Source organism: Coenobita brevimanus, chromosome 57 (assembly GCF_032717465.1).
Source record: "Coenobita brevimanus isolate Jiangsu-jjx chromosome 57, ASM3271746v2, whole genome shotgun sequence".
NCBI classification, from domain to species: Eukaryota; Metazoa; Arthropoda; class Malacostraca; order Decapoda; family Coenobitidae; genus Coenobita; species Coenobita brevimanus.
In genome coordinates, this window is record NC_137010.1 from 16,517,803 (window position 1) to 16,532,068 (window position 14,266).

At 42.0% G+C, this 14,266-nt stretch overlaps 1 protein-coding gene across 1 annotated transcript in view; it reads left to right on the top strand.

The window, feature by feature from the left end:
• Positions 1 to 14,266, top strand: part of Rnmt (RNA guanine-7 methyltransferase) — a 113,194-nt gene that overhangs the window by 35,650 nt on the left and 63,278 nt on the right. The window contains exon 3 of the mRNA XM_080274426.1: positions 8,744 to 8,884. Within this exon, the coding sequence (XP_080130552.1) occupies positions 8,744 to 8,884 (141 nt within the window). The remainder of the gene's footprint in view (positions 1 to 8,743; positions 8,885 to 14,266) is intronic.

Below are 14,266 nucleotides of genomic sequence, written 5' to 3' on the forward strand. Positions count from 1 at the left end.
AACTCTGTTGTGTTCCAGTAGAGGTACGAGTTGATCGAGTATGGCCCGCTCAATGATCTTAGATAAAAAAGACGGGTTTGAGACGGGACGATAATTTGTCATGCTCTCAACATCAAGGCCAGGTTTCATAATTAGGGGCCTAAGCAAAGCACGTTTCTCAGACTGCACAAAATTACTTTCTAAGAAGCATCTGTTTATTATGTTGCAGGTAAAGTCTGCAGCGTGCTCATACACATCAGGTAGTTGTGACATGTTACATGGATCGAGTGAGCAAAATGTTTTATTAAGTTCTCTGATATAACATTTGACTTTGTCTACATTCAGCGAATGAAATGTTGAAAGCAAATGATCCCTGGTGCACTGTGGCTGGAAGTCAACTGAGTACGCTTCACTAGGAGAACTACCGTCTAAATCATTTCTAATGTGAGATATCTTACTTGTAAAAAATGAAGCAAAATCAGAAGCCAGTTGGGTATCAGATGCAGAAGTGGGTTCAACAATTACACTCCTCCGGCCAACCAAATTGTTCACAACTGCAGACCGTTTTTTTTTTTTATCACCACCACAAGAATTAACTTTATTTTGATAATACCCAGCCTTTTGGGCTTTTACAGTGTGAACAACTGCTCTTCTCGCAAAAACATAACGCAAACGAGTTACTTTGGTCCGCTGCAAGCGCCACACGTTCTGCCCTTCTACGTTGTCAATGCAAAGAATTAATGGATGGACCATACCACGGAGAATCGTCACGTACAGTGATTGTTTTTACTACCTCAGGACAATAATGGTCAAAAACTGACCTAAGCTCGTTGTTGTAAATATCAACCAACTCATCAGAAGAAAGACCGGAAGAATCATTCATTCATTGCCAGACGCCATGTATCCCAAACGGGGTGGCCAAGGGCTTAGAGTTAATTGTTTTACAGGGAGGGGCACTAATCCTCCACCAACCTCACTTGACACGTAGGGATGCCAACAGCATCTGGTGTTCGCAGGCGGTCACCCATCCAAGTACTAACCAGACCCAACCGGAAGAATCAATGGAGTTTAAACGTTGATCAATTTCAAGACACATCAACTGGCGGTCAACATTCCTGTAATATCTGAACCTAATGACCTTTTTATATGAAGGGGATTTTGGGACATGAAAACTAAGAGTGATCAGAGATGAGGGGGTCAAATGAGTCAACCTCAACATCTGATATGCGCCTGCAACCAACAGGGGACAAGACCAAGTCAAGGACATGCCCTGAGACATGAGTTGGATTACTCACGTGATTGAAAAAATTGTTCTGGGTGATCAACTCAAGGAATTCTGAAGAAAATGGTTTTGACTCTGGACTGTCAACCCAATAATTGAAATCACCACAGACTAGACGTCCTCCAGGTTTAAGAGAAAACTCTTCAAGAACCTGCCCAAACTCCTCCATAAAACCTCGATCTCTGCTCGGATGACCTGGTCGATAGACAATTGCAATTCTAACGGTATTCTGATGGAAATTTAATACTTCTATAAATTCAAATGAAGAAGGGGTCAGGTCTGAGTCAATGAGAGAAACGTTTGCAAGTGCTGCCGAGTAGATGAGTGCTACACCTCCTCCTGGATAGTCAGCAGCAGGCCTGGGAATACTAATTATAGAATGTGTCTTAGGCAAAGCATTACGAATAATATCGATATCAGACTCATAGAGCCAGGTTTTATACAAGCACAAAATGTCAAGCTCATGCTGATTTAAAGTTTCATTACTATAGTCTGTCTTATTTCGGATAGAACGAATATTTAAAAGACCCATCCTTAACTGGTTCAAGAGGGACGTAGTCAGTTTTTTGAATGGTCAAAATTGGTGTTTTCAGTCAATCTATTCCTGTGAGAAATCATAATTGGACAGTCTCTACTTGATGCAAAATGGGCAACCGACTGTGAATTTGAATTAGCATCTTGATGTCTTAAAGAAGAGCAGTTGATGCATTTGGGAGAATTTCTGTTACTACAATCCTTAGATTTATGTGAGTAATCCAACTCATGTCTCAGGACATGTCCCTGACTTGGTATTGTCCCCTGTTGGTTGCAGGCATGTATCAGATGTGGAGGTTGACTTATTTGACCCCCTCATCTCTGATCATTTTTCCTAGAACATCTCTCAAATGTATGACCAAAGCCTTGACAGTGATGACACTGTGTAACCCAGAATCAATCGAATGCGCAGCATCTTGTAAGATCCACATAGATGTAATTTCCCTGTTTTACAATGGAGGATCTCACCTCTGGCGACATCAAGACGGCAGTTTTGGTGTCATTCCTTGTTCTTGTGAAGAGAAGGTTGAGGGTACAACCTCGATCAACGAGCATCTTAATTTTATTGTTTTTTCTCGGAATGTTTGGGATGATGTCAGAGTCGCCCAAGGAAGAGGAAAAGCCTCTCACAGTCATTTTAGGCAACATTTTCTTTGGCTCTGATATGTAAAAAGTGCCCTCAGAGCCAAAATGATCACTCAGCACCCCAGTTGCTTCACCCTTGGCTTCAGCTGAAGGAAACTTCATTACCAACCTACCAGACTTGGTCTTAAGACAGCTATCAACTGGTACCGAGTTAAGTACACCTCTGATGTCTTCTGGTCCCATCTGATTTGTCCGGGCATCAGCACCACTCTTTGGTTTCACAATCAGTACATGCTGACTATGAATGGCTTTTTTCTGGCCATGAGCACTGATCTCCACCACACCCCCAGGCAGATCCCTCCCCTCCCCCATGAGAGACTCGCGAACAGCACGACTTGGCCTGATCTTGCGTGACTGCCATGGGTGATGAGACCTTGGTCTCTAGTGCCTCCAGTCTATTTGAAATGTCTCTGATTGCCTGAAAGATTGGCCCAATAACTTTATCTTCAAACTCCTTCTTGGTACTACTTCCTCCACCAGCGAAGACCTCATCCGCTGGTGCAACACATTGGCTACGCAGCCAGCGGAAGCCCAGCTGGAGGCTCTTCTTCATAAATGGATAGTTGCCTGTGTCCAAATTTTCACAAGCTATGTAAACCCACTCACTTCAGTAGGCTCACTTCAGTGCTTGTGCAATTTTCGCTACATACCTACTGCATCGAGGGCACTGGTGTTGTTTGCTCATGATAAAGTAGAACACGAAACAAAATAGAATAACAACAACAACAGCAAAAAATATATACAATACTACCCGGGATAAACCCGGGTAGTGCCGCCCCTGTTTGTGTCACCCTAATTTAGGAGAAAAAATAAAACTGAAATAAAACACAAAGAACAGAAATGGAAAAAAAAAAACAGGGTGTCTGCGAGGTCACCACGAGCAGGTGGGGTACGACTTGACTACCCTTCTAGGAAAGGTAACCCAAACCGAGGTGCCGCAAAAGTGCTGAGATGGTATTGACAACTTTTCCCAATTTGAGCTTTATAGCAGCAGCATATACGTCACTTAGGCAAGACCTCATTGGTTACGATACTGCCACTGCTTTGTTTTATAATGTTTGGATGTGACTCACAAAGTGAATATGAGAAAGACATAGAGGTAATAGGAGGAGAGAGAGAGAGAAGGAGAGAGCAAAACCATGCTTCTGCCAGTTGGATAGAGGCCAGAATTGCCTACCAGAACTTATGTAAACATGTCTCAGCAAGTGGGTGAAGGATACAGTTTTCTTGTGTTGAAAAACCAAGCAGTGAGGGATCCCCTCTGTAGTGAGATGAGCAGAGATATGGCTGAACAGGGAACTGTTGACAGAGGTGTTAATGAACAGTACAGAGCTCTCAGTAATAATCTCCAGAGAGTTACTGGTTCATTATATGGATGGACAAGTGGCCCTCCAAGACAAAAAGTAACATGATAGTGAGATGAGGGTGTCAAAGCTGCAGTTAAGGAGAGAAGAAGGTTTTTCCATGAATGGAAAAAGGGTGGTAACAAAGAACACTACTTGGTTGCTAAGTGTAGGGCTAGAAAGGAGGTATACAGGGCAAAATCTGCATCTCATCGACTTTTACTGGATAACTTAGTTAGTGTTGTATTGAAAAATATGTTTAAGGTGGCAAATCAAATGAAGTGGGAAAATAGGGATACATGTATCATAAATGAACAGAGTGTGAAGAATGATGAAGGAAAGGTAGTGGTGAGCAATGAGGATATTAAAGATGCCCGGAGAGATCATTACAGTATAATTAGTTGCTGAATGAGGAGTTTGACTGGGACAGGGAAGTTTTGGTGTCAGCAGAGGCAGTGTTTGGCCCCTGGCCCTTGATTGATGCTGCTACTGTGTGCAGAGCAATAGACAAGATGTAGTTTGGGGAGGGTGGCGGGTGTATCTTGGTTGACTGCGGAAATGCTGAAGGCCATGGGAGATGTAGGAGTGGTTCTAGTTACTGATTTGATAAATACAATTATATATGAGTGCATTGTCCGAGATGACTGACTGAAGAGTGTAACCGGAAATTTGTACAAGGGAAAGGGTCATACCCAGGAAAGAGGAAATTGTAAGAGGCATGAAACTTTTGGACCATGCTGTGTAATGAAGGCAGTGAAGAGGGTCATAGAAGATATGATTAGGGAAAGAGTTAATGTTGATGAAATGTAATTTGGGTTTATGCTGGACAGTGGACCCACTGATGCCATATTCATTATCTGACAGCTTCAGGAAAAAAATTTAAGGAAAAATGGATCTGTACTGTGTATTTGTTGATTTGGAGAAGGACTTTGACAGAGTCCCTGGGGAGGTGGTGACGTGGGCAGTGAGAAAGCTTGGGCTCGAGGGGTGGCTAGTTACTGTGGTTATGGCTATGTACAGTATGTGGATGCTCGCATGCAGGTGAGAGTGAATGGCGATTTGAGTGATGAGTTTTCCATGAATGTTGGCATGCATCAGGGGTCAATCTTGAGACCCTTATTGTTTGTCATGTTGCTTGGAGCTCTCATGTTACTTCGGAAATGGACTCCTGTGGGAGATGATGTGTACTGATGGCTTGGTGTTGATTGCAGAGAATAAAAAGAAGGCAGGGGAAAGGTTTAGGAAGTGGAGAGATGTTATGGGTCACAAGGGCTTATGAGTATATGCAGATAAAACAAAAGTGATGGTGTGTAAGGCTGATGGCAGTACTGTTAAAGCAGAGGGAGAGTGGCCATGTTCAGTTTGCCACAAGGGCATGGGAAGTAATTCCATCTTGTGCAGTATTTGTGATAAGTGGATACTTAAAAAATTTAGTGGTATTAGAGGTAGACTGTGAGAAATGCTGATTTCATGTGTGTAGAGTGTCAAGGAGACCATGTGGAGCTTGTCAGGCATGAAAGTATTAATCTTGCTGGTGAATCTCTTGAGTGTGTGGAAGAGTTTTGTTATTTGGGAGACATGTTATGTGGCTAGAGTGAGGAGTGATTGGAGGAGGTTCAGGGAGCTGTTACTTCTCCTGACATTGAGAGTGCACTCCCTCCATGCTAAGGAATCTTTGAATGTGGCATGTGTTATACCTCATACCAATTAATCTGGCCAGGCATGTATGGCAACACTGTTTCTGCCGAGATTCTGATTGGCTGGAAGTGTTTGTTCAATTTCGTTGTTGCTAAAACTGATATTCTTTTATTATCAGATGTGATACTGAGTTTGTCGACAATACAATCGTCAAAAGCAATACGAAATCCGTTATATACTTATCAACAACGAATTTTTCGTAGGAAGATAGAGATATGAATCAACAAAGTATTTTAACAGTCCAAGTCAAGGTCAGCATTTGAACAATTCCTTTAAATCTCCGACACTCCGTAATATAACAGAAAATTAAGGAAACCTGCTTAATCTAAGCGTTGGTATAACACATTTAAATTTTAAGATCAGACCGCACCCTTAAATCATGCCACAACTCTGAATAATTAAAAATTCTAATGAAAAGACGAGTTCTGCGGGGAGGGAGGTTTGAAAAAATTGCAAAAAATCAAAGTAAGCTAAAGGAAAACTATTTCATTGTATATCCTCTATTATCACAGTGCGGACTGATCGTAAAATTTAAATGTGTTATACCAACGCTTAGATTAAGCAGGTTTCCTTAATTTTCTGTTATATTACGGAGTGTCAGAGATTTATAGGAATTGTTCGAATCCTGACCTTGACTTGGACTGTTAAAATACTTCGTTGACTCATATCTCCATCTTCCTACGAAAAATTCGTTGTTGATAAGTATATAACGGATTTCGTATTGCTTTTGACGATTGTATTGTCGACAAACTTAGTATCACATCTGATAATAAAAAGAGTATCAGTGTTAGCAACAACGAAATCGAACAAATACCTCCAGCCAATCAGAATCTCGGCAGGAACAATGTTGCCATACATGCCTGGCCAGATTAATTGGTATAAGGTATAGGAGTGTAATGCTGTATGGTAATGAGACCTGGGCAGCAAAAGAGGAGAATATTTATCGATGTGGACATACAGAAATGACAGTGATTAAGTGGATATTGGTGCATTCTTGAATGTGAGGTGTAGGGGGACTAGGTTAATGACTGAAAAGTTGAGTGGAAGGATGGGACTGGAATGTATTGGTGTTATGATGAGGAGGGGTAGATTGAGATGGTTTGGGCATGAGGAGAGGTTGGAGGATGGCAGTTGAGTGTGGAAAGTAAGAAGTGTGAACATTAGGGATAGGGTTGCGAAAGGCAGATAAAAAAAGACCTGGGACGAGGTCATAGAGTGTGACCTTAGGAATAAGGAACTAAATAGGAAGGCGTCCAGAGATCGAGCAACATGGAGAGCCACCATTAGGTGACTAACATACAAGCATGATGGAGCCTTTATAAATGGAACACTGTGAAACAAATTTCCTCTTTTACTTAATTTTCTCTTATTCTCTTTTATAACCTTTGGATGTGACTCGAAAATGAGTATGAAAGAAGAATAGCAGTAACAGGAGGAGGAAAAGAGAGAGAGAGGAAAACTTTGATAAGCCTTGTGTACATCCTCTTTTACTGAATTTTCACTTATTGTTATGTTTAAAAACTTTTTGATTTGATTAAAAAATAAGAGACAGAGAAAAACCAGTAACAGGAGGAGGAAAGGAGAGAGAGAAAGAAATAACTGGAGGAGGAAAAGAGAGAGAGAGAAAGATATAACAGGAGCAGGAAAGGAGAGTGAGAAAGAAGTAACAGGAACAAGAAAGGAGAGAGAGAACGTAGTAATAAGAGCAGAAAGGAGAGAGAAAAAGAAGTAACAAGAGCAGGAAAGGAGCGAGCAAAAGAAGTAACAGGAGCAGGAAAGGAGAGAGAGAGAGAGAGAACAAAAACAAGTAACAGCTGTACAGAGGCCAGAATCGTGTGCCTGTCTCATGTAAACATTGTCATGGCAAGTGATAAGAGGGCAAGGGCATGAATTTCGTGTGAACTTCGTCTTGCACTGAATTTTTTCATATCTCTCAGTCTCTCAAACCTATCAGAAACCATAGGTTTTGCACTATTATTGTCAGCAGAAACCAGCTCAGGTGCACGGCAATGAAATTTTTTAAGCCAAAAAGTGCAAGATAACAGCAGGAGTGCAGATTTTCATTTAACACTGATGACAGAAACTGGTGTAACCAAGTGCCATAACCAAGGGATCACTGTTTGTATTAGGTTTATGTATGGTGAAAATGTGCAACCAAAAATTATACCCACTGACAGTCACAAAGCAGTAAATCTGATGAAGCAGCACTGGCTGTTAAATATGAGATGCTGCCCGAAAGTTCCAGTAAATTGAACAGAGGGAGCCAACCGTTTGCAGTTTTGCCTTTTGCCGCTAGGAGGAGTTAGCAGCACGCCTTGTGCGTCAGTGTGGCCCCGGCCGTGTCTGTGAGCAGACGTGTTGTTGAGCTACGGTTACTATTGTAACGTGGTGTGTAGGTGGTTTGGTGGTTTTGCAATGGCGGACCAATGGCGCAGCAGTGTCAAGTCAATGTTGATCGTTTTCTTTGATATCCAAGGGATTGTTCTCAAGGAATTCGTCACACCCGATCAGTCTGTCAGTGGAAAGTTTTACTGTGAGGTTTTGCAGCGTCTGAGGGAGAACATTGGCCGCAAACGTCCAGAACAGTGGAAGAACAAGGACTGGGTCCTGCATCATGTCAACGCCCCTGCTCACACATCAGTTGTTGTCCGTCAGTTCCTGGCTTTCACTAACACGATTGTCATTCCCCACCCACCCTATTCACCTGACCATATCCCCTGCGACGTAGTCCTGTTTCCCAAGCTGAAATTACGACTGAAAGGGCGTCTGTTTGACTCGATTGGGGAGATGCAGACAGAATCACAGGAGGTGCTCAAGACCATCACACCTGAAGCCTTCCAGAGATGCGTGGACTCACGGAAAAAACGCTGGCACCACTGTATACATGCCCAAGGGGACTGCATCGAAGGCTCAGTGAGAACTAGGAGGTAAAGTAACTCATTTTCCTACAATATTCAAATTACTGAAACTTTTGGATAGCACTTTGTATTTGAAGCTTCCAAAGTCCTGTACCTTAAAAGGTATGATTTTAACCCCTGCTGGGCTGATTCATTGTAAGGTATTTTACTTCCGCGAGTCATTTGTTTGCAACCAGTGTAAATTGTTCCTCAGATGAGGCTTGTGGCATGGTCTGTGCAGACCTTCATTGTGCCTCATATAAGGTCTAAAACTAGGTAATGATTAAGTGTTCCTAAGACAGAATATTATGTCAGAATATTTACTGGACATTATCAAGACACATTTCATGTTTTACCTTGGACAGGGCAACATCCGTCACCTGGTATGTGCAGATATTGCAGCAACCTCGATGGAGCAGTGCCGTGAGCGCTACAATAATACAATGAAGAGGAACCGTGGTGGGGGAGGCTTCAGTGCAGAGTTCATTGTGGCTGACTGTACCAAGGTATCCTGTCTAACCACTTGCGTTAAGTTACTTCTTTTAAGTTTAATTTAGTCCTCTTACCTTTTGATATACTTATTCAGCTTAGGATAGGCCCTCAGTACTGAAAGGCTAAACAGTTTCTGTTTACCCATTCAGTATGATATATTTTTTTTTTAAATATAAATTTTATCTCTTAATAGTTACTTAATTTTTACATACTGTAGAGTGGGGTAATTGCACCATTTTTTTTTTTTTTCTTTTGCTGTTTTTATATTCAGGTAGAAGTACAATTTACTTCTATTTGTTGCCTAAAGTTATAGTATATATATGAGGAAATTATGCTGTGAAAGCAGTTGATGCACAGAATAATAATTTCACTGATATACGGGAAAACATGATGGTGCAATTGTCCCATGCTTTGAAGTTATTGCACCAGTCAGTGTAAAATTAAAGATTTTCGTGCATAAACGCTTTTTCCCATTGGTACTTAAACCTTCAGACAAACATTTAATGCTGGTGAGATCAGAACTTTGTGAGATATTAGAAAATCATAGTGCATAGAGCAGAACATTGTGAAATATTTGAAAATCCTGTAAAATACACAGAATCAAAGTTAAGTGTAATGAAAATATATAAACATCAAAGAGTACAATATTTAGCATACAGTCCAAAATTAAATACAGTAATCCCTCTACTATCCGATGTAATAGAGCGAAAGGCATGTCCGGAAAGTGGGCCTCTGGCTCCTGGACTGGTACTTAAGGACCCTAACCCAGCCTAACTTTGAAAACCACCTAAATAACTCCCTACCGGACATGCGTAGCACCTATTTAAACCTATTTAAGACCCTATTCACACCAATAATGGACATAAAGCATGAAATAAATGAAAAGGAACCAAAGAATGAGGAATTAGAAGTGACTGTACCTCAGCCAGGGTACTTACAGCACGTCTGTGACCGTCTTCTCTAAGGCTTTGGCAGTGGTGAAAATGCTCTTGAAGCACGTACAGTATTCCAGTGTTGTGCTGCACTTAATTCTTTGCACTGTGAGTTATAATTGTTTAACACTGCACATTGTTCTTAACTGCACCACGCCAGTTTCAACTGCCAACTTCACTCCACAGTTGATCCTTTGCACTCTAAGTTCTAATTTCTTAACACTTCATAACACTGTAAATTCCCGCATGGTCTAGTGGCGAGGTATTGCAATTTATTCACAAAAAACGAGCACGTGTGGCTTCCATTGCGATAAGCATCTACTCACAATCGAAGTTAGGCAGTAACTGTTGATGATGGGGAAACAGAGTTGCCAGATCGCAACAGCCACATTACCAAACTCCTCAATTTTCATTACTAAATTTAACTCTTCATTACCAGACTCGTAAAGCTAATATTTATTCTTCACTAATTATATATTCAAGTGGAAATACATGTAATCACTGTCCTTATAATTAACAGCATGTTGATTATTTTCATGCTATGTAGGCTAGCAGATTAATCAGAGAGAGCAAACAATCCACCATCTCCATCCTGTGTATCCTCATACATGTGAGAAATCCGTTTGGTAATGCATTATTCTGAATCATTACCAAATTGGCCCACATTTGGTAATGAAAAGTGCCAAATGGCAACCTTGACAAGGGAGGGGGGAGGAAGGAAGGGGTGAAGGGGCCATGGTGTAAACCAGTTGTTCGGCATCGTGCGTCAATTTCAAATTACGGGTGGGAAAATTTGGATTTGGGGGGGATTTTTTTTCTGTTTTTGGCCATTTTTGGGTTCTGAAGGTCCAGGCCTACAATGTCCGGAAAGTGGGTGTCCGCATAGTACAGGGATTACTGTATGAGTCTCCACTTCACAAATTCAGGTTTCTTTGGTTTCAAAACAGTCTACTCTGTAAATGTGAGATTGATGTCTGGGACCTTAGGCTCCATGAAAGTCAGAAACCCCAGCTGCACTTTCTGTAATTCTTTTTTACGAAAAAAGCAAACATCCCATGCAGTGTTTTCTGTCTCGGTCATGTTGCATAACACACCGTTTTCATCTTGCAGTCGGAGCTTGTAAATCTGTCTATCTATCTATTGCCAGACGCCTCAATCTCGTTTGGGGTGGCCACAATCAAATCGCCTCCACGTCGCCCTGTACCCCGCCATTTCACTGCCCTGCTCCCAACTCACACACCCCTCTCTCATATACCTCTCCACCCCATCCCTTCATCTCATCCTCAGCCTCCCCCTCCCTCTTCCCCCCTCCACCTCACTCACACACACTCTCTTCGTCAGTCTTTCACCCTCCATCTTCTCCACATGGCCAAACCACCTCAGTGTGTTCCGCATAATGCTTCCTATCACATCCACATCCACACCACAACGCTCCTTTATATCCTCATTCGTCAGCCTGTCTCTCCATGTGACTCCACAGGCTCCTCTTAAATAACTCATTTCCACTGCTCTCACTCTTGACTTGTGTCCTTCCAACAACGTCCAAGCTTCACTTCCATACGTTAGAGTTGGTATCACAATACTGTCATGTAGTAACTTTTTCACTTCCATGCTCACTTCCCTGTTTCTTATCACTGCTTTCAAGGAACCAGCAACCTTTCTTGCCTGCTGTACCCTTTCAAGCACTTCACCCTCCAAACCTCAATCCTTACTCATCACACTACCCAAGTACTTAAACTTACATTTTCCAATTCCTCACCATCCAACTTCACTGTACATTCACTGATTTCTCCTCTCTCAAAGACCATCACTTTACTCTTCCCTACATTCACCTTTGGATTCCGTTTCTTGCACACTCTCCCAAACTCATCCACCAAGCCTTGCAGCTCCCCTTCGTCTTCACTCAACAACACAGTATCATCTGCAAACAAGAGTACAGGGAGTTTCCAAACATTATCTTCTTTCACCAGGGCCACTCCAACATCCACTACCCTACCTTGTACCTCTTTTATTACCCCATCCATGTACAGATTGAACAACCATAGAGACATGACACATCCCTGTTTCAACCCAACCTCCAAAGAGAAAAATTCACTTAGTTCACCATCCACATTCACTGCAGCCTTAGCACCATCATACATACTCTTCACAGCATTCAACAACTTCCCATCTACTCCATATATTCTTAATACTTTCCACAATCCTTGTCTATCCACCCTGTCATATGCTTTCTCCAAATCCATGAAAGTCGCATACAACTTCTTTCCCTTCTCTAGAAACTTTTCCACTAAAGATCTAAGAATGAATATCTGATCTACACAACCTCTTCCCTTCCTAAAGCCTCCCTGTTCTTCTCCAACTAATTCCTCTGTTCTTTCTCTAACTCTGTCAATAAGTATCCTACCATACACTTTTCCTATTATACTAAGAAGACAAATGCCCCTATGATTACCACACACTTCTTTTTCCCCTTTTCCTTTGTACAAGGGAATAATTATACCTGACTTCCAATCCTCCGGGACTCTACCTTCCTCCCAGGCCAATCTGCACATCTTCCACATCCATTCTACTACTATCTCTCCCCCATGCTTCAGCATTTCACCACACACTCCATCAATTCCTGGGGCTTTCCCCAATTTAACTTTCTTCATTGCTTCCACAACTTTTATCCTACTGATTTCTTCCTGTCTTCTCACCTCCCTCCTTCTCCCAGCCATTCCCCAGCCACTTACACTCACATTACTTCCATCCTGTATGTTCAACAATTCCTTAAAGTGTTCTCTCCATCTGCTCACTTTTTCTCCCTTCTCCACTAGTAATTTACCATTTTTATCTTTCACTCCCCTGCAAACCTCACTTCCACCCTGTCTTACTCTCTTTACCTCCTTCCAGAACATTTTCTTACAGTCCCTCCACTTTACACTCAAATTCCTTCCAAATTCCTCATCCACTCTCTTCTTACTCTCTCTTACTAATCTTTTCACCTCTCTCTTTCTTTCTACATATAACTCTCTCTTCCGCCTCTCAACTTCTTCCGCGCCGCTATTTCTCATCCATTCATTGTATGCTTTCTTCTTTTGTGCCACAGCATGTAAATCTGCACATCTTATTTGTTGCTGATTGAATCACTTGTATATGAAGAATCACATTCTTTAGTTGTTTTCAGGATGTGACATATCACAACAGTTATTATCGACATTACGTGCATTGATGATCCACAGGTACACGTAGTAAATGAAGAGAAGGATGAGTGGTGAACTGAATGAACAGAAGGCAGTAATTGATTATGTTTGTGTGGATGAGAGAATGAGAAGGTATGTAATGGATGCAAGAGCATACAGAGATTGGGGGAGTGGACATCCTGAACACCACTTGGTGGTGGAAGTCAAGGTTCAAGTGCAATGGAGAAATGGGAGGAGGGAAGGACAGGAGGCAGTAGCCCATACAAGGAGTGTAGAGAGGTTGCAAGAGGATGGAAAGGAGACTGAATATAAGAGAGAAGTGGAGGAGTGACAGTGTAAATATGATTTGGAGCAGATGGGGGAGGTGGAAGGTGTGTACAAGATATTCACAGAAGGGATAATTGGGATATTATAGGTGAGCAGTGTGTGTGAAGAATGATGAAGGAAGGGTAGTGGTGAACAGTGAGGATATTAACCCCTTAACCGCGGGGCATCACTTTCGTGACGCTTGGGAGCAAGGGATCATACTGCGGGGCGTCGCTTTTGTGATTCTGTGTTATTTTGAATTCACCCTGGCTTCCAAGTGGGGGCTTGTATCATCTATCAGTACTGCCAATGTCCAACACTAGTCAGCACTCCTAATCTCATCTGTACTCCCATCCATTGTTGACAATTTAGCCATTTCTCCCCGTTCTTGACTCCCCTCCCTACCCCCCCTCCATTACACTATTCTCTCGCCTGCCCGGCCGTGCCAACCTAAGTAAATCTTCCCTGGAATTTTTCACTGATTTCATCCATTGAAATAAGCCCTATGCCCTATTCTTATACCAAATAATATATACAAGAAAGAAATAAGGTAAGTGAGAGTGCCATACACCTGGAATTGGGTAATTATCACCTGACAACACCTCACGTGCACTCGTTCGCTAATTTTCGCTGTTTTTTTCCCCCTTGAAATATGCCATATAATCTATTTTCATAATAAATATACATATAAGGAGGGAAGGGAGAAGCCTAAGTGATATTTACATTCGCCTGGAACTACCTAATTTATAATGTATTGTCTAGATTTCCTGCCAATCATTTCAGTGAAATACATAGCTGTTTCAAGAGCTACGTTGGTAGTACTGAATAACCCCTAAGTAGGCCTCAACCCGGGCCGGCCCTCCTTTATCAGTTCTCTCTCATCTTCCGAAGAGGAGGTAAGGCTCATCCTCTTGCTGACTTCAGGGCCTTTTTTCACCCCCATGCAAAGGGCCCTGTGACCTTTACCCCCTACTAA